This window comes from Lichenostomus cassidix, chromosome 15 (assembly GCF_008360975.1).
Source record: "Lichenostomus cassidix isolate B80296 chromosome 15, HeHo_3.0, whole genome shotgun sequence".
Lineage (NCBI taxonomy): Eukaryota > Metazoa > Chordata > Aves > Passeriformes > Meliphagidae > Lichenostomus > Lichenostomus cassidix.
This window is the reverse complement of record NC_139496.1, coordinates 6,489,551-6,508,499: the sequence shown is the minus strand read 5'-3', so window position 1 is coordinate 6,508,499 and position 18,949 is coordinate 6,489,551. Positions and strand designations below refer to the sequence as shown.

The 18,949-nt window shown below is 45.4% G+C and overlaps 1 protein-coding gene across 24 annotated transcripts in view; it reads right to left on the bottom strand.

Moving 5' to 3' along the window:
* Window positions 1-18,949, bottom strand: part of FBRSL1 (fibrosin like 1) — a 503,769-nt gene that overhangs the window by 87,250 nt on the left and 397,570 nt on the right. For 17 of the 24 annotated variants that reach the window (XM_085075748.1, XM_085075758.1, XM_085075756.1 and 14 more), the window contains one exon: window positions 10,117-10,170. The exons of the other annotated variants lie outside the window; for them this stretch is intronic. In XM_085075748.1, coding sequence (XP_084931874.1) covers window positions 10,117-10,170 — 54 coding nt within the window. The remainder of the gene's footprint in view (window positions 1-10,116; window positions 10,171-18,949) is intronic. 24 annotated transcript variants of the gene reach the window in all.

Sequence of the window (18,949 nt, the reverse complement as noted above, 5' to 3'; positions counted from 1 at the left end):
AGAGTTCACATCTCCCAGGTGCCACCACTTCACAGTCAGGCCAGTCTGCACCAGCAAATTGTATTACAATGACCCTCATGGGAACAAATGTACTCGCCGTGCTTGGCTTGACTGGCAGACTCCCCTCACCGAGGAAGGGGGGGAGGCAGTCAACTTTGCTCATTTATTAGATCCACCCTGCTAGGTCAGCCTCTTTGTTGTTCAGTGAGCCAACAACTTGCAAACTCAGAGATGGGGCAGCAGCTGCCCATCCAGGGAACTCAGCATGTCTCACACACCGTTCCACCCCTCAGCTCAGCACTGGGCACTTGCTGCCAGCTCTCCACCCGACAAAGCTTGAGCTCCCCCTCAAAAACCTTGTTCTTCATGAATCGAGGAGAGATGGAGGAGAAACGTCACACAAAAAGGTGGGGAGGGGATCCAGCGTAACCCAGAAAGAGTTGGAAATTATTTAGAGAGCACTTGGCTCTTTTCTCCTACCTCTTCATCATTAGCACTGGAAGCAACACAGCTGTCTAATGGCAACTTCAGACACCCATGGGCCAGCAAAGCAACATTTTCCACACTTAAATAACACTGAGCTGATTTAATTACTGCACTTAATAGTAACAAAAGATGTCTCAATTTAATCTTCAAATGGCCCTCCAAGATCAAAACACAGCTGGCTGGATAACAAGATGGCCTAGGCCAGCAAACAAGTAGGTCCAATTTGTTCAAGAGCCGCATCCACTCCTCGGTATGAAAGGCCAAGGAACACTTGTGTGTCAAACGAATCAAAGGAAGCAGCTCTCCCATCGCCCCCTCCCTCCCCGCCCGACTTTTGTTATGGAGAGAAAAAATAAAAAGGCAGCTGATTCATGGGTAAAGAAATGCAACATGATAAAAGAACAAATGATGATGTTTGGGAGAGAAAGAGGTAAGAACCAAGACTTAACAGGTTTTACTTTTATAATCCTTCAAGATGATTAGGAATGAATGAATCAGATTAAAATCACATGGAGACAAAGGAAGGTCTCTAACTCTTTTGGGTTTTTTTCCATACTGGACAGAAGGAGACGGCTCATTAAGGAAAGCCCTCAAGACACAGCTACAGTGAGGAACAACCAAGCTTCTTTTTTGGGCAAGAAAAGTTGGGAAAAATTAACCATTTACTTCTAACATTCTCTAATTGTCCATAGCGGGCTGTGATTTTTGCAAACTGTTATTTTTTGCAAACTATTCTGAAAAATGTCCCTCTCTTGAGCAGCTTTCGATTGCATACTCCTGCTGACACAATGACCAGGCCTATCCAGGAACCTTCAAGAAATTTTCAAGGTTTTACACGTTCCATTACAGCTAAACGTGGAAAAATTATAGCCAATCTTTCAGCCATGGCAACATTTCTAGGATCCCCTGAGTGGCAGGGAAGGCTAAATAAGCTTCTGTGATATACCTGGGATATAGCTTTCCAAATGTCCCTTCCAGCTTTTGAGAGGAAAACGAGTGACACGCAGCTCACATTTCTGACCTCATTTCTATTAGCATTAATTAAAACCAAGTTTGCTATAAATCAGGTTGTTGAGCTTCGTGGGGTTACTTTGGATGAACAACAGTCTGTGGGATAGTGTTGCTGAAAAATTAGAAGGTTCTCACTAGTGATTTTTCCTTCACTTTTTCCCTTGATGGAGAACTAGATGAGGTAACTAAAGTGTGCCGATTTTCTTGCAGCCCTGGATCATGTTTTTGGGAAATATGGTTTCTTTGGGTTTTGTTTTTCATTATATACAGAGCTTACTCCATCAACAGCAGTTCTTAAGCATCAGATGATGTCACTGGCCACTGCACCATGAATGTGGAAGACTGAGGACACAAGGGAATTCACTGCAACTCTGGTAACGCCCCCCTCCTCTCCCTGGACTGTGACATGACAGAGGAAGATATGTCCATATTCTCAATAATCAGAGCCAGACAAACCAGTGGTTTACTCAAATACCCTGGCAGGGATGAGACACCTGAGCAGTCACTGAAATGGGAGGGGCTGGGAGAGGGCCTGTGGCTCTGTCTCCTCCTCAACAAGGCTAAATCTATGTTCAAGGGGGTTTCAGAGTGCTCTGGTTATCTGAGTTTGCTTGCAAATTTCAGACTAATTCCCTCATTGTTTATTTAAGTACCTTTCTTTCCCAGTGACTTCGACCCTGGATAGACCTGTATTTTCAAACCTCCATTATTTTGCAATGAACTGCTGAAGAAATACTCACTGCTTCAATTCACAACCTCCCTACTGATCTGTGTTCAAGCTCAGGGACTGAACCTTCATACTTCAAACTAGCTGGGTTCAGACATCTGAATGGCAAGTATGAATAAAATCTCTCATCTCTGTGCCCAATTGGTTTCATTTAAGCACGACTGAACCTCATCTTAAAGCCACTTTCCCATCAGTTTAAGTTCTAGATCAGTAACAAGAGATCTCGAGGAGGCACTCACTGCTGAAGCTCGAGCAAGTGCATGTTTCCAGTTTGCATGTTTGTTTAAGTAAGTGACAAAGATGGAGGGACCAAAAGCAATTCCCTTAACTAGAATTCACAAGTGCAACCGAGTGGAAAATCTCCCGCCTGCCTGTGAGGAGGGAGTCAGACTTTCTCAAAGGCTGAAAGACGGCTCAGCTCAATGCCCGGCAGAGCGTACAAAGCGCCAAGTGTGGAATCCTGACCCCGCTGAAGTCAGAGGCAAAATTCCCAGAGATTTCCTCAGGGCCAGGATGTTCAAACCTGTTCAGACAACTCATAAACCACCATTTCAAGGGCACACCTTTGCATGAGATTCCCAAGGGCCTTCTGAGTTTTGACTTAAATGCCTGGATTATTTTTACAATTCCAGTTATGGGTTCTTTGTTCGCGGGGAGTTAAGCAATACAAAGAACACAGAGAGAGAACAATGAAGGTATTACCATGCATGATTTGTCTTTAAAAAAATTATTTTTCTTTTCATGAAGTTATAGATCCAATTTCAGTCTTTATTATCACTTCGCCATGTGAGAAAGTGGTTCTTAATTTTAATAAAGGAAGGGAGCTTCATATTTCAACAAGAGCTCAAATGCTTCCTGCAATACAGGAGGTGGAAAGCTCTTTTGCTAACAGTTACCGCAGGCCAGATTCAGGGAGGGAAAGGGAAATAATCTGCCCACACCGAGTAAATAAACCCTGTCTAGGACATACCTAACAGTGGGCAGTAGCCCAAAGACATCTTGTCTGATGAGATCATTTCTGCCCCCTCCATTTTAAGGGAAATTAAGAGCTTGCTCTGCCAAGCACATATTAACATTTCACTTATCACTAAACTCAGGGTCCAAGCAAGTACATATGCTACTGCAGTCTGTGGTGCACGACTGGATTGATAAAAATCTTTCCACCATGTTAACCCATCTGGGAAAGAATCGTGTATGCAGCTTTCACTGAGATTACTAGATAATTTTCTCCCTCAAGTCTATTTTGCCCTAAAAATGAGGTATATCTAAGGAGGTTCTCATCTAAGACTTAACTGTATTCTATTTTATGTGAAGAATGACAAGTTTAACCCAATCCACCAAAGTAAGTGCCCCAATTCACACAGGCTTGTACAGTTTACCTTTGAAAAAATGCTACTAGCAGCCACCATCCCACTGCATGCTACTATAGCAATTTTAAATCAGAAATGCTAGTTGGGTTTGGCCAGCCAAACCTTCAGAGCTATTCCAGTTTGAAATGTATTATGGAAATTTCTTTTTCCCCAAACATGACCAATAGCTCTATTATTTTACAGTCTTTCTCATCAGACCCTGTTTACATTAGTGCTGGAGCTGTAATACCAAAATCCATCTTTAAATATGGTCCTTGCTGGTAAAAAGTAAACAGAGTTTTGCAAAATCGTTTTCTAATATTGTTCCCTCTCTGTTCTGGCAAAGGAAATGAAGCCAGTTGTAAGCTCAACACCAAGAATCTGGTTTAAATTTGGGCTGTGACCAGAAGACCTGACTTGGGCTGCAGCTCCACGCTCATCCAAACAAACAGGACTGTGCACAGTGCCAATACTCTCATTTTCCACTGGAAAACCTCAAGATGCACATCCAGGTGACCTGGCCACTGGGACATGCCACCGGGGTGCTTTACAGACTGCATCAGTACAGAGGGGAAATGTGTTATTTGTTGCATGTGTTATTTATTGTTATTAATTCCACACTCTGAATCTCAGTGCAAGGGGAAAAAAATAACCCTAAGAAATTGAGAGCCATGTGTGGAACACACTCCTACTGAGTGAGGACCAACAACAAAGTCAGTAAGACACCTCCTAACAAGTTTCAAGCCAGAGCCAAAGAGAGAAATGGAGAAAACAAAGCAGTAGTAGCAACTAGAATTTTTATCTTCCAACTCTCTTGCATTTAGCTTTAGTGATAAACAGGGCTGCAAGACACTGAAGTGAGATACGGTGGTTTTGTGATTCTTTTCAGGTAGCTGAGTACAAAATCCCTGCGCCTCTTTCTCCTCAGGCCATTCATCTTCCCCAGGTGATGGAAAGCCACTCTCCCAGCGGGTGGTCCTGCAGACACTAATGCTTAATTGCCACAAATCAATCCCAACCTTGATGCTCAGGCTGCTGCTACGCCATCCCCCTTCCACCCTCTTCCCCTCACAGTGACTGAGGCCCAGGATCCTCTCATGTCACTAAATCCATCTTTGGACAGAGCACCCAGGAAAAGCAAAGCACCAGCTCCAGACACTGCTAGCTGGGGTCAGCGCCGTGAGCTGACCTTACACAAGAACAGCCTCAAAAAAACCCTCAGCTCTGTGTCCCTGTGCACACACACATGCCTTCTATTTTACTTTTTTGTTCAACTGGAATTAATCAGGAACGATAAACACTGTTTGTTTCCTGAAAGCAGCAGTGGGGGGATGAAATATGCCTCTTAAGCTTATCAGCTTCAGCGCCACTGAAGAGAAAGCTGGCTTCTAAGCCCAGGGATAATGGGCTGTCCTTTCAGGAAGGTATCAGAGGTCTCAGGAGAGGGAGACAGCACAATGGTGTGACCTTCAGCTAATAAAGCCCACCCTAGAGTCCAAAGAAGCTTGGGGAATATTGACAAAAGTTCATATTTACAACAGCCTGGACCCTTTCCAGAAACCATTACCAGTCTAGAGAGCTGCAGCCTCTGTACATACACTTACACAGGCTTTTATTCTGCCTCCTCTCTTTCTTTGTTCCCATGCTGGCAAAAAAAAAAAAAAAATTAGTCAGAAAATGGCAATTCTTCTGCTAACAAGGCTCCACCAGCATCTTTCTTAATGAAGAGAGTTATTTAAAATTTCAATTTCAACCTCAGCCCTATCCTCTACTTGAAGGAGACTCAAGGCCCCTTGCAAGGATTCTTGGTGCGTCATCGTGCTCATCAGGAAGAAAGCATATGTGTTTTTGTGGAAAATCTGCTGATTTATTTATAATTCTTTAAACAAAAAGGCAGCCAACATATTGTAAAATGAGAATGTTGCTGGGTTTTTCTTCAAATAGGCACTGGCAATCAACGCAGCCCGTCAGAAATACACACCCAAAGCATTTTCAGGCAGAAACTGATCCCCCCCAGTCTGCGTTGTGGTTGGCAAAATGACGTGCAGCCCATAACTGGAGTGCACAGGCATGACTGGAATACAAATAACAATAATATTTTAAAAATTGTTCATACAGTGAAAAAAACCAATTTCAAAACATAAAACCCGTTTGAAGCTGGAGTTTCATTTCTCTGCCTCCTAAAATAGTTCCAAAACAAATATATAAAAATAAAGGTTTGAAGGAAATCTGTTTTCAAGGATAATTTCACTGAAATCAATATTAAATCTCAAAACATTTAATGGAAATAACATCTTCAGTGACAGAACTATTTTGACCGCACTTTCCAGTCCAGCTATGCCAGTCTGCCATTTTTATTTATCTGCTTCATAATTCATCTTTGCCATCCTGAAACTAATCCTGTTGGGGCTCAAAAGGGATCAAAAAACTGGAATAGGTTAGAACTTTTCCCAACAACATCTTCTAAAAGATGCCTCTGTATCATGGTGGTCTCGCTTACTGTGCCAGCATTTGACAGGCAGGAAGAAAGCTGAACAAACCTCTACAAAGACCACACATTTCTCACTTTTGCAGCTTTTCTTTCCAGTGAAGAACATACTCCCACCAAGTGCTACAGTTACATCAGCTACACAAGCAGTTTTCCAATTTCCTAGAGTTTTGGCCCGAGCTGGCATTTTATTCTTTCTCCTTAATCCCATCCTGCAATATTCGCTGTCAGGAGAGTTCAGGTGATTGATTGCAGCCTGTCTGAATCCAAAGTAGTCAAATTAGCTATTAATGTTGTGCTTAATGTGCTCACACAAACAAGGTCATTGGCTGCATTGAGACTAATAGAAGATGACACACACTGGGACTGCACAGCCCAGGGGACTGCAAACAGGATGAAAAAGCCTTCAGTTCATGGCCACTACTTCAAAAGCAAGCCTGATGCTACAGAAATCCTATCCATGCTCAGCAGTCCACCTGGGATCCACTCACAGCACAAACCCTGGGTAGGAGCACTCAGTCCTCCCTCACCTCTGACAGAGGTGCTGTTAGCTCAGCTGCAGCCACATTTTGAACACCATCAAGGTTAACCATCCTTCGTCCTTGCTCCCAAATATTGCTCCAAATTATATCCATCCTCCCTCTTGAGGGGAGCTAACAAAATAAATCAGCAGCAGCACTGAATTCAGGAAGTGGTGTAACATATCCGAAGAAAAATATAAAGAGTTAATAGTGCCCTCAGAGAGATGGAACCAAGTTCATCTTGGAAAAATATCAACTCATCTGTGGGGAAATACTCCACAGGACGAGCTGGAAAAGTGAAAGGCATTGGGTTCCTCCAGTAGGAACATGGAGTTCTGCTTGGAAAGCTGGAGTCCAGTAGGACCAAACACCCACTGCTAGCCCACCTGAGGGCATAGGGACACTGCTCAAGCAAATTAACCATTATTTTCTATGCATAAAAAGACACTACAAATGATACAATGAAACCATTGGAATCACTGAAACTATTTCTCCACACACTGTTTCAAGGAGGAGAGGTGATGTCTCCTGGCTGCCACCAGGGCCCTTGCTAAGGGCTTTTCATGAACTAAACCTTTAAACTAGCACTGTTTTATTAACAATAACAGTGAGTTCCTACTGAGAAGCTCCAGAAACAACTGTGTCTGGTAGTAATTTTATACCTGTTTTCCATGGCAGAGCCCTCTGGCTCTCAGGAAACCATGGGATATTAAGTGTATCCCAGAGAAACAGGCAGATCCAGGACAAGTCTTCTGCAGCGGTGGATGGGCAACTGCTCCAAACTGCTGCCCTCCCTACTTCCAAACCACAAACACTCAGAAAAAGCCTTGCTTTTAGGGTACAATTTTAATCATGAATACCGGAGTTATAAGGCTGAAAAAGCAAGCTCCATGCTGAGAGGGAGTAATAATCCCACCTGTGGCTGTTGCCAGCACGCTCTCCTGCACCCTGTCTTTGAGCACAAAAATAGGAAGCCTAAGCAGCCTGCTTGTGGTGTTACAAGATATGGCACAAGGCTTTGTCTTTCTTGAGTGAAGAGGTGAAAAAAAGAAAAAAAAGAAAAGAAAAATCAGGGCTTAAAACTGCAAAGAATTAAGACTTAATATCAGCCAAGCTGGTGACTGGATCTCGGAGGTCTGTTTCCCTCTGAATTTCTCCTTGCTGCTGTGACGTGCTCACACTGAAAATTTTCCCTTGAGCAACTGCCTGACTAAAATACAGCACACCCTTACCATAAAGCCCTTTGTTAAAACATCTTTGCCATAAAGCTGCAAAACCTTGGCTCCCAAGTACATTAAATCCTTATAAACCTGCCTTCATTTTAACCACGCAGTATTTCAAAACACAAAGCGCTTCTTCCGAGAGATAGCACTTTAATGAGGAGAGGGGCAAAATATATAAACCAAACCTCATTACAGCATAATTTCCAGGAGACAAGCATGCTGTTATAAAAGAAAGCCATGGCAATAGCATTTCACAGAGCTTGAAGATTTAATACTTTTAAAAAGCTACTGCTACTTTCAGCCTTTGGTGGTGTTTTGTTTTGAACGTAACAGAAACAACCAAAATTATGGGTCCACCGTCAGCTATGTATTTTATATTCTGTAAATTGTTGCAAATGGTGGATTCAACTCTAAGGCATGCTCACAAAATGTAATGGAGTCAGTAAGAGACTAACTACAAGTTACTGTGTATACTTTTTCCTTCAAAGCCCTGCATTCTTAAAGGTTGTTGCTTTAAACATGATGATGCAGCATGGACATGGTAAATTACCCAAACCAAATCCAATTCATACTGGAGTGAAAGTGCTTATAATGATCCAGTTTGTTCATGTGTTAACAGTGAAGCTAAAGAAACCTATCAAAAACCAGACTAGAAGAAAAATCTAGAGTATTAACAGACAAATGAAAGTAATGGATATAACCCCGTTTAATACCACCTGTCAGATAAATCAGGGTAACTGGCACATCAAAGGGACTGCAATTAGTTTCCAAAAATGAGAATACTTATTTTTCTTTAAATCTGAAACTCGATTGCTTTCTACAAAATGACAAGTGGATCAGCCTCCCCCAGCCAACAAGAAAAATGTTACTGGAAAAAACTGTTCTCCCTAAGAACAAATTATCTATCAAAGGAGCATCCTGAATTACATTGGTCTACAAGACTTTTAAACTTAATCTAATAAGAATTGCCATTATTGATTATAGTTCTTCCACATTAGTCTTCCAGTTGTAACCTCTGAAATGAAAGCTTAGCAATGATTAGGTATTTACTACAACCAGTAGCAAAAAATAGTGAAAAAAAAGATGAGCATAAAGGCCACCAAAGAAACAACTTTTTTTTTTTTTTTTTAAAGAGGAGGGAAACCAAACAAGCAAAAAACCCCAACCCCCCGCCAAATAAGCCCACCCCAAACCCAACAACAGCAAGGGGAGATGCACTTCATGGCAGCTTTGACTTGAAGCACATGTAACACTGATTGATGGATACTGAAAGCAGAGACACCAGTGGAAAATTAAACCCAACCAAGCACCAAAATTGGGACAGGGTTTTTTGCGTTTCTTGGTCCTACTTTAGAAAATTACACAAGAAGGGTCAGAATTTCAGGAAATTATTGTTCTAGCTACTGTCACAGATTTGGGTCAACAGCAGGGTAGAAGTTGACCTGTAATTGATGCCTATAACCAGGTTAGGATAAGCATTTCCTCTTATCGCTTCGGTGCGGCTTATAACTGATGGTATTCTGGACTGAAGGGTGCTTATGCTCCCTGATTACCAGGAGGTTCAACACTCACTACACAGCTACAGCATGGAGTGGCACTTCTCACTGCAGTTCTCAGAGAGGACATCTGAAGAGAACACAACACACCAACCCTTTTCCTAAATACACCATCCATGATTTTGCCTTTGAGGTCCAGTTTCTGAGGTACTTTTTGCAATTTTCATTTTTACTTATGTGACTCATTTACAAGTTTAGAGCAAAAGGATAACTGGTTCCTCCTTCATCATCATCACTCCCTTCTAAGTCACAGGAGATTTTTCCAGCTCTTACCAACTTTAGCAGGGGAGAAGACAGCAGGCTGGACACGGTGGAGGCAGCATGTCAGCACACAAATTATCACAGGATGTCTGCTGTTAAGGTAACCCACCTTAGCACATGCCTTCCCTTAGCTCAGCTTTAATATTTTTCTGCTTGGCTGTGCAACTATACCTCGAGGAAGAAGGCAGCTGCAAGCAAGTGCACATGCTACTTCTGTTTTACAGTCTTCCCACTTACTCCATTAATAACTGAGGGCTTGGGGTGCTAGAAACAAGAAGCCTTATCACAAATGTGCAATGAGACCCTGAGCTAACAGGTTAGCTGACATGGAACCGTTAACAGTGAATTGGCTTGGAGACAGTGGAGGAAAAAAAAAAAAAGGGGGGAGGGAAGGGAGACAGAGTGAGAGAGACAGAGACAGCAACCAATTCAGCTGCAAGAAATCAAGCTAAATCAGTCCCAAGTGCCCATGTTGGAGAGACTTGATCTCATACCTTGCTTGTTATCAAGGCACTCCTGATACGAGTCAGCTCCAGTTCCGTTGCGGTCTACAGACAAAACAAAAAGTTTCATTCATATCAAATGTAAATATTAGAAACTTCTCAAATGGCAGCCCTGCTGGAGCAACACGTTAGGTGCAAACAGCACTACTTCTCTTGGAGTCCACGCTGGTGTGCTGACAGAACCTGTGAGTGGTTACAAACAAGATACAACAGCCTGACACCAACCCACTGTGAGAAACTTATTTTAGTCCTGGGCAGGAGGTGCTCCACACTGCTGAGGGCATATGGGAGAGGATTACAGCTCCAGCTGCCCTGAGTAAGCTCCTGAAGCACATGGAAGATGGAATACTTGGAGTTAAATCTGTCGTTGCAATGCTTTCTGTAGACCGTATGAAACTACTGGTTTGAAGCAGCAGAACTGAAACTGCAGTTTGGAATAGACTTCTCTGTGGCTTGTGGTGCTGCCGTCCCTTTTGGGTTTTGGCTGCAACACTGTACTAAAGACAACAGAAAATACAAGAACATGCTTTCCAAACGTCACTTTTCCACAGAAGCAATGTTACTGTAGTTACCACTGGGGTTATCTGATCCAGCAGCAGCAGAGGAGCTGCCATGAAAATGGGGAGAAGATGAGACTCCTGTGTACAAGTGTGCTCCACACAAGGAAGAAAACAGACAGCTCCCAAACACAGGTGGGGTCACACAAGTGGTCTCTCACATCCAGCATGGATATCACCTAACAGAAACCTTCATCTGCATTAGAGGTTCAATTAGATCTCATCACCTGGGTGTAAAAATGGTTTCACCTGCAGGTTAGCAGAAGCAGGTTACAACATGGATTGGACCTCAAATGCAAACCAAAGAATCTTCCAGCATGGCTTCTGCTCCTGCTGTACAATTCAGTTCAACCACAAAAAATGCCTGGATGGTCACTGAGAAAAAATGTTAAATATATCTATAAATCCTGGGTAAACTGATGTTCTTTCAACAGCTTACATGTACTTCACACCATGCTATGTACGAAGACTGAAGCAATTGAGCCCTTGAGGTGTTTGCACAACCCCAAAAAGTGAGGTTTTGCACATCACTACATCTAAGAACACACATGGGGCTAAAAATCAGTCCTGTTGTGTAACTACCAAGCCATCTGATCAGGTCACTCACGGCACTGGAGACAGCTCCTCTACTAGAATACAACCATGTGGTGATCTCAATTAATGAAGGAGCTACTCCACTTGGCTGAGCTGGGAGTCACCATTGAGAGAACCAGCAAAACAGCTGTGTGTTTATTTCTTTCTGAAGATGCTGTTCAGGGCCAAGTTTATAAATATTATTCACAACAGAAAAAAAAGACACTAAGGAGAATGCTGCTACCCAGGTACCTGCAAACAAGTGCATTTCTGTACCTCCAGCAAGCAACTGGTCCCTTACTATGAGGGCTTGCTGGCATTGCTCCCGGGTGGCAAACGCATTCCCACATCAGCTGCCCTTTCATCTTTGCTCAACCATCAGCTGGTGATGGCTCCTCCAAGAGGAAGAGATCCAGATCCAAGTTAAAAGGCTTCACATTCAGCAATAGTATTTAACGAACAAAGAAGCAAAAATTGAAGTTGCCCCACTGTTTGTGTTGTGTAAATCGCAGATAATAGATCTCCCTAATCCTAATGAGACCTTCCTATTAAAATCTTTATTAGCTTTCAGCTCTGCAGATTGCCCAAAGGCTCATCAGTTTCCCTATCTCTCAGTACCAAGATCTGCTTTAACTTTTACAAATAGCTCTAAGATATTTCTCAGCTTATCAGCATTGCCAAGCAGTCTGTCTTATCATTACTATTGCAGATAAAATAAATGAGCTCACGATGATATGAATAATGGCATTTTCTGTATGCTGGTTTCCCATTACATTTTCAACAGATTGTAAACTTAAGCACAAAAGAGAAAAAAATAAAAAAGAAGCCAGTGTAGGGTGAGAGAGAGGCTTTTTTTCTACCTTCAGTGCCTCAGAGCACAGGCTACATTTTTAAGCTCACCTGATGAGAGCCAGTAATTAATTCTGAAAGGGAGCAGAAATACCTCAGCTCTGCTTTCTCTGAAGACCAAAAGCCCAGTTACTTCTGGGATGTTTTTTCAGCTGCATTTGGTGGTGAGAAGCAAGGGCTAAACCACGCTCTGCCTAATGAAGCCATCTTCATTAGTTTGCTCCTTTCCCTCGCAGCCTAGGAATACCAGTCAGATTGGGAATTGAAATCATGAAAAGCAACAGAACTGCATTTGAATTAAAAGACTAAGCTACAAAGGTCTCCGACGGCTGCTCGGGGCTGATTAGCACGAGGCGCGTGTGGCACCATTGCGGCACAGAGCGAATTTTACAGCTCACGTTCGCCGATAAAGGCAAAGCGTCCGCGGGAGACAGGGGAGCTGAAAGCCTGGTGCTCCCTGCCTTTCTGTGACAGCGAGCAGGGAGGTCATGTTCTGGCAACCATTTTCTGCCTGGTCCCTGCAGCAATCACTACAGGGTTAAACACTTTTCCGCTCCCCAAATTCCTCGCCCTGTCACTGTATCAAGGTTATCTATTATTGGCAGTGACAGGTGAAAATTAATCTCCTAATTATTTCTTGCTGCGTAATCTGCACTGAAGGAGTAACGTAAAAGGATTACAGTACACCCTCTACGGAAGGCTTTGCTAGAAAGCCAATCATCCAGGGAGATAGAGGGGATGTGGGAAAGAGATATTTATGACGGATTTCCAACCATTTTGAAGGCAGACTACACTATAACTTTATAACCGACAGCTCTGGAGTAAGGATATTCTTGTAGGTATCTTAATAGCCTAAACACTTTTTATTGTTGATTCCTCCAGGAAAAAAAAAACCCAAGATTTATATCCATTATTGTCCCTGATTCTCCTCTGGAAGAGCAGTTACTGCAGGAACACCATCCACGTACAGATGTTCTTTACCCCCCACAGAAACATTATGGCAAACAATGTACCCAGCCTGCTTCAGCTCAATATTAAAAATCTTGCAGCCACCTTCCACAGCAATTTAACTGTAACACTTTTTCCACAAGAACATAAGCTAGACTGAGTACTTCCAAAAATAAGAATATTTTTTTTAAAAGCCTCATTTTGTAAGCAAGCTAGAAGTATGTTTGGTAACAACACAAACAGCCACCTTGAAATGCTGCCTTCATGTAAACTCTAGCTCTCTTACCACCCACCAGAAAATAAGGCTTATTTTTATAGTATTAAAGAACACACATTTATCTTTAACCCTTTCTATGTAAGGTACAAATGGGTGTTTTCAAGAATCCATTTTTCTATGTCCATGTCAACCGCACCATTCTAGTTGAAGTTTACAAGAACAATCAATCACAGGTTGTGTTCAAAATGACATTAGCTACCTTGAGAGATGCTGTCACTACCCATGCCTGTGACACAGTTAATGCAGGGGTCCCTGTTGGTGAAGCCCTGGCAGGTAACAGGACAGGGCAGCAAGGAAGATCACCACCTGCAATCAAGTCCTGCCACCAGTATTGCTCACATGTATCTTCCATTTCCTTGATGGGAACCTTTCCTACACGGTGCAGAAACATCACTAATTCCTTTATGCAAACTCTCGGTGCTTAGATCCATCACCACGTTCCTAATTTTTTGGAAAGCCAAGCCCTAACACGAACTCGGACAACAACACAGCGGTCAGCAGCGAGCGCCCACCACTCCGCTTTGCGTTTCCATCGGCCAGGATCGCGCAGCTGGTCGGGGAAGAGGAACAGGTAAGCCTCAGCGCCCCGAGGCACGGCCAGAGCCGGGCAGAGCCGAGCAGCCCCGCGCCGGGCGGTGCTGAGCGCACCTGTGCGCAATGCGCGCCCGCAGCCACACGGTGGCGCACGCAGCGCTGCCCAGCGTCCCCGAGGCGCGGGCCGGGAGCGCTCCGACCCAAACCCAAAATCCCAAATCCCAAATCCCAAACCCCGCCGGGGCTGCGCCAGCCCGAGACCAACACCGCCGTCGTCAGGGGTCCCTGCGCCCCCGCCAAGCCGACCGGCAGAGGAAGCCGCCAAGCTGGAACACATTTGCAACTCCAGGGACAGAAGCTGGCCGAGCCATGTGAAACGCTGCTAAAATCACCAGCACTCAGGGTTTTAAATGAGCGGCTCAAATTAGGCAAATTCCCCAGCAGTGACAGAGGTGTTAAGGTTGTTCACCTTCTCCTGTGTTGGTTTTAACACCTCTGGGCCAGGCTGCGGCTCCTGCAGCCTCAGCGCTCCCTGGACTCTGAGCATCAACAGTGCTGAAGGGCAGGTGTGGGCAAAAGGATTATTTTTCTCCTTAAGGCAACTGCTACTAAAAAAGTAAGTATTTTACTGTATTTAAGTAATTTTAGCAAGAGCTTGCGTCTCCATCTGAAAGACAACTCCCAGGTGATTTTTGGGCTATCACAAGGACTCAGAAAACATGTATCCAGCTACCAAGTTTTGCTGAATCCACACATTACCTATATGTTTCTATAGATTTCATTTTCACCAGCACGAGGGTAAGGCAATTTGTGTTTACATCATTAAGGCTAGCGATTTACTTCTCCTCAGGACCTATTTTCAATAGATAAAGAGAAATAATTTAACAAAGCCTAGAACAGAACACAAGCCCTTAATGGTTTACCCTTGGTGTTAAGTAAACGAGGAAATTATTCACCAGCATCTCGTATTTTGCGGGTGTTTCAATCTTACAGTTACCTAATCTCTTACACAGTAGTTACGAGAACAAAAGAAATGTGAATAGAGGCAAAGCACCCACCTACTAACATATCAGTACTACTTCTAACAAGCCTGTTTTCCAGTAATATGTTTTCCTGATGGAAATCTGAAGAACAAATTCCTATCCATAGGCATTTTCCCCAAATGTTCCATCATCAACCTCATTATGCGATACAGAAATTCTCCCAAGGGATATTATGTAATGGCAATCCCTCCTTCCTCCCCCTAAGGAGTATATTTCTCATTACATCTCCTAGTAATTGATCAGTCTAGGAAATCATTTCTGGTAAAACCATATGTTTCTTTACCTAGTTTAGAATTTCCATCTTTATTCAGAAGGGTAAAAAAAGACTTACAGGAGACCCTCAAATTTCCATTTCTGATGCACGATGCCAATCTGTACTCAAACATGCTATTAAACAAGGAGTAACACATTCTTATACCTTCCTGACCTCAGATCTTGCAAACTCATGAAGTCATTAAAATTAACCAGCTTACATTTCCTATCCTGATGATACAAATAATTTTACCTGACTGAATCTGTAATAGATTTTAAAAGACTGCTTCATGTTCCAATATACCCAGACACCACAAGCCCTAGATATTATAGGTCATTCAACACAAGGATGCTGAGAGTCGAGGAATAAAAAAAAAATTTAAAAAAAGAAAAAAAGAGGGAAAAAAAGAAGAAGAAAGAACGAAAGAAAATATTTAAGGCAGAAAAACAACATTCACATCTGTGCTTTCCAAAAGTACTGTACACCACGGGCCAGCTGAAGAATGCAGCCCTTTTCACTGCCACTTCTGTCAACATATCACCACTAAACATCCCGGGAGGCTATAGTTTAAAAAGCAGCAACAGCAAACACTAATATTTGTACCCCTTGCTCAAAATTAACACTTCAGATTGCACATTCTAGAAAATCAGAGGAAAATAAGTATCAACTACTGCTAAATATCTGTAGTTTGTCACTGGAACTTGAGACATTCTCCAATCCCTTTTTTAACTTCAAAATACCAGAGCTATGTGTGACACTGCTATTTGACTTAGCCTGCCCAGGCCACAAGGTCCAACAGATGACTGCATGTCCTGATAGAATAACACTGGGATATATTTCGCTCCTTCGTTTGTTTATGAGAACAGACTGCCCCTCTCAGATAAACAAGGCTTAAGGTTTCACTCAGAATAGCCCACCTTCCAAACAAAATAAAATAAAATAAATCACTGTGTACTAGTGAAAACTTGGTATCCAGCTAAATAAAATACTGCCTGCCTTGTCTTATAGCATTAATCTCCACTAGAAAAGAAAATCAGGCATCTCAAGCTACTGCCTTTTGGCTTTAGCACAGGGCAGTTTTAGGGAACTGCTGTCAACAAAGAAAAAAATTCTTGAAGAGAGCATTAGGAGTCTGCCACTTGTGGGAAGTTAATGCCGTGTGTATAATTCAAGCAGCTCACCCTTGTAAGTCTGTATGTGGGGAAAATCGGATTTATACATAAACATAAACCTCTGAAGTAAATTCTGATCAGGGATGACCAGAGATTTAACTCTCTAGAAAGAAGAATGGGAAGACTCTATTTTCCTGTAATACCTTGGCAGCCTTTTCCAGTTGAGCAAGGCTTTCTTTCAAGAATTGATAACGAAGTAAATAATTCCAGTTCCTGCGGCACAGGGGAGACCAGTTAAGGACGCTCTCCAAGACCCAAAGCAATCATTCAGAACAGTAACTTACATAACAAGAAATTATCTTTGTTACAAAATTAGGTTAAAAGGACCTCAGATACTGTAATGTTACAAAAAATCAGGACATGCCTTGAGAAGATTAGCTGGCAAGCAGCCTCCTGAGATAAATGCGCAACTTCAAGAAGATTTTACAAGCCTAAAAAGCAGTTTAAATTCCAGAGAGACACACAAGCCTTTGCCATTTAAAAAGGTCCTTCTTGCCTCCCCTCTGCCCTCACCTTATTCCCGAGCTCTTTTTCCAAACCATCTTTAGTTAACCAGTGACCTGAAAATCTTATTTCGCCTCCCCCTCCCCTTTTCAAATTTGTCACTTTAAACACACAAGGTTTAATTTCTTAATTGGATTAAATTTTTCATTCAGGCTAAGCAGAGGGGCCCCGCAGCAGGCGCGGGGAGGGGAGCAGAGCCCGGCAGCCCCGCACCCCACGATCCACAACCTGCCCGGCCGGGGAGCGGCGGTGATTTATTTCTCTGGCCAAACAAACACACGGGAAAAAAAAAAAAAATCCGCGACGACCATTTTCAGACTTGCTATTCCTTGTGGCCGCACCGAAGGGGTTAAACCGCCGGGCACGGATTTTTTGAGTTTGTTACCGTTTTCAACAGCCAGAAATCCCAGACCAACACCGGCCTCATCCGGCAGCCGGCTACAGCGCCAGGCAGCCAGCAGCACCCGACAGAGCCAAGTCGCGATATTCGGCCGAAGGGGACCACCCTAGGTGGGTGGGAGGGAGCAGCCGTGTCACCCGCGCTGCTCCGGCTCGGGAGCTGCCGCCCGGCCCCGCTCCCCGCTGCTGCCCGGGGAAGGCAGCGCTTCGATATTTATTATTCCCCCTCCCCGCTCCAGCGAGGGTGGCAAGGGGGATGCGGTCGCACTGGAGGAATGTGCGAAATGGGGTGAAGAAAAAAAAAAAAAAAAAGCAGCTCGGGAGCGCATCGCATCCAAGCAGCTCCGCGCTGCTGCGCCTCTTTCTTGTCTTCTGTTTTATTTAAACACACCCAGTTTCTCCCGCAAAAAACCTCCATAATTCTGCACAGAGCGCTCCTCGGTTCGCCTCCGAGAATGGACAACGAGCGGCTCCTGCCCCTCCGCATCCCGACCCCGCTCGGGGAACGCGGCGGGAACCATCCCGAGGAGCCACCGGGGCTGCCGGGAACACCGAACCAAGCTCTCCGGCTGCGCCGAAAACGGCGCAAGAGGCGAAGAAGAAAAAGAGAAACACACAGAGACCGCACGCACGGAGCCACCACCACACCGGCGGGAAGCACGGCGATTTCCTCCCCTCGGCTGACCGCAAAGCCGCCAGCTCCCCGGCTGGAAAACGTTTCCCCGCGGCGGAACGGAGCTCGGGAAGGGGACTAGAAGTGCCCGGGGGTTGGGGGTCCCGGGCCCGGAGGGCGCCCACCCGCCCGGCGCTACTCACCGCGCGGCGCGCAGACCATGGCGAGCCCCGCCGGCCCGCCGGGCCCCCGCGGGATGATCCTCCGGGCGCGGCCGGGCGGGCGCGGCGCGGCGCGGAGCGGAGCCGCTCGGGGCCCCCCGCAGCGGCACAGCGCGGCTCCCGGCCCGGAGGTGCCCCGGGGGTCCCGCCGGCCCCCGCCTCCTCCTCCCGCCGCGCTCCTCCGCCACTCGCTCCTTCCCTCCGCTCTTCCTGGGGCCGCAGGCACCGCGTCTCCTCGCTTTCTTTTTTTTCTTCTTTTTTTCCCCCCTTGGGTTCTTTTTTCTCCCCCCGGCCGAACCCGGGGCTCAAAGTTTGCGCCCCCGCGCCCGCTCAGCCCCGGAGCAGCCACACAGACGGCGCTACGGGTCCATCACCCGCGGGGCCACAAACACACGAGGGGGCGAAAAGCCCACAGACGTACCAAAAAAAGGCAAAAAAACCAGCAAAAAAACCCCCAGCGACCCAGGCGGCGGCTCCGGCCGGCATCCGAGGAGGGGAGCAGGGGAACGCTCAGCTCCGCAGGCAGCGCCAGCCCGGCCCCATCCAGGGGCTTCCCCCGGCGGCGGGTTTCTTTCTTTCTTTCTTTTCGTGGTTCACGCCTCGGTAGCCATTATTCCCAAGCATGGACGGGGAGGCACCGCGCCGAGCCCGCTCCGCTCCGCGGCGGCGGTGCCGCTCCCCGGGCGCTCCGCGGCGCGACTGCTCCGCGCGGCCGCGGCCGCCGCGCCCCGCCCCGCGCCCGCCCGCCCAGCCGCCGGGCCAATCCGGCCGCGAGACGCGGAGCCACGCGCCGCTCCCGCGCGCGCGCCCGCCGCGCCCTGACCCCGCCCCGCCGCGGGGGCGCGCCCGACCAGCCGTCGGGGCAGCGGGCGCGGGGTGCG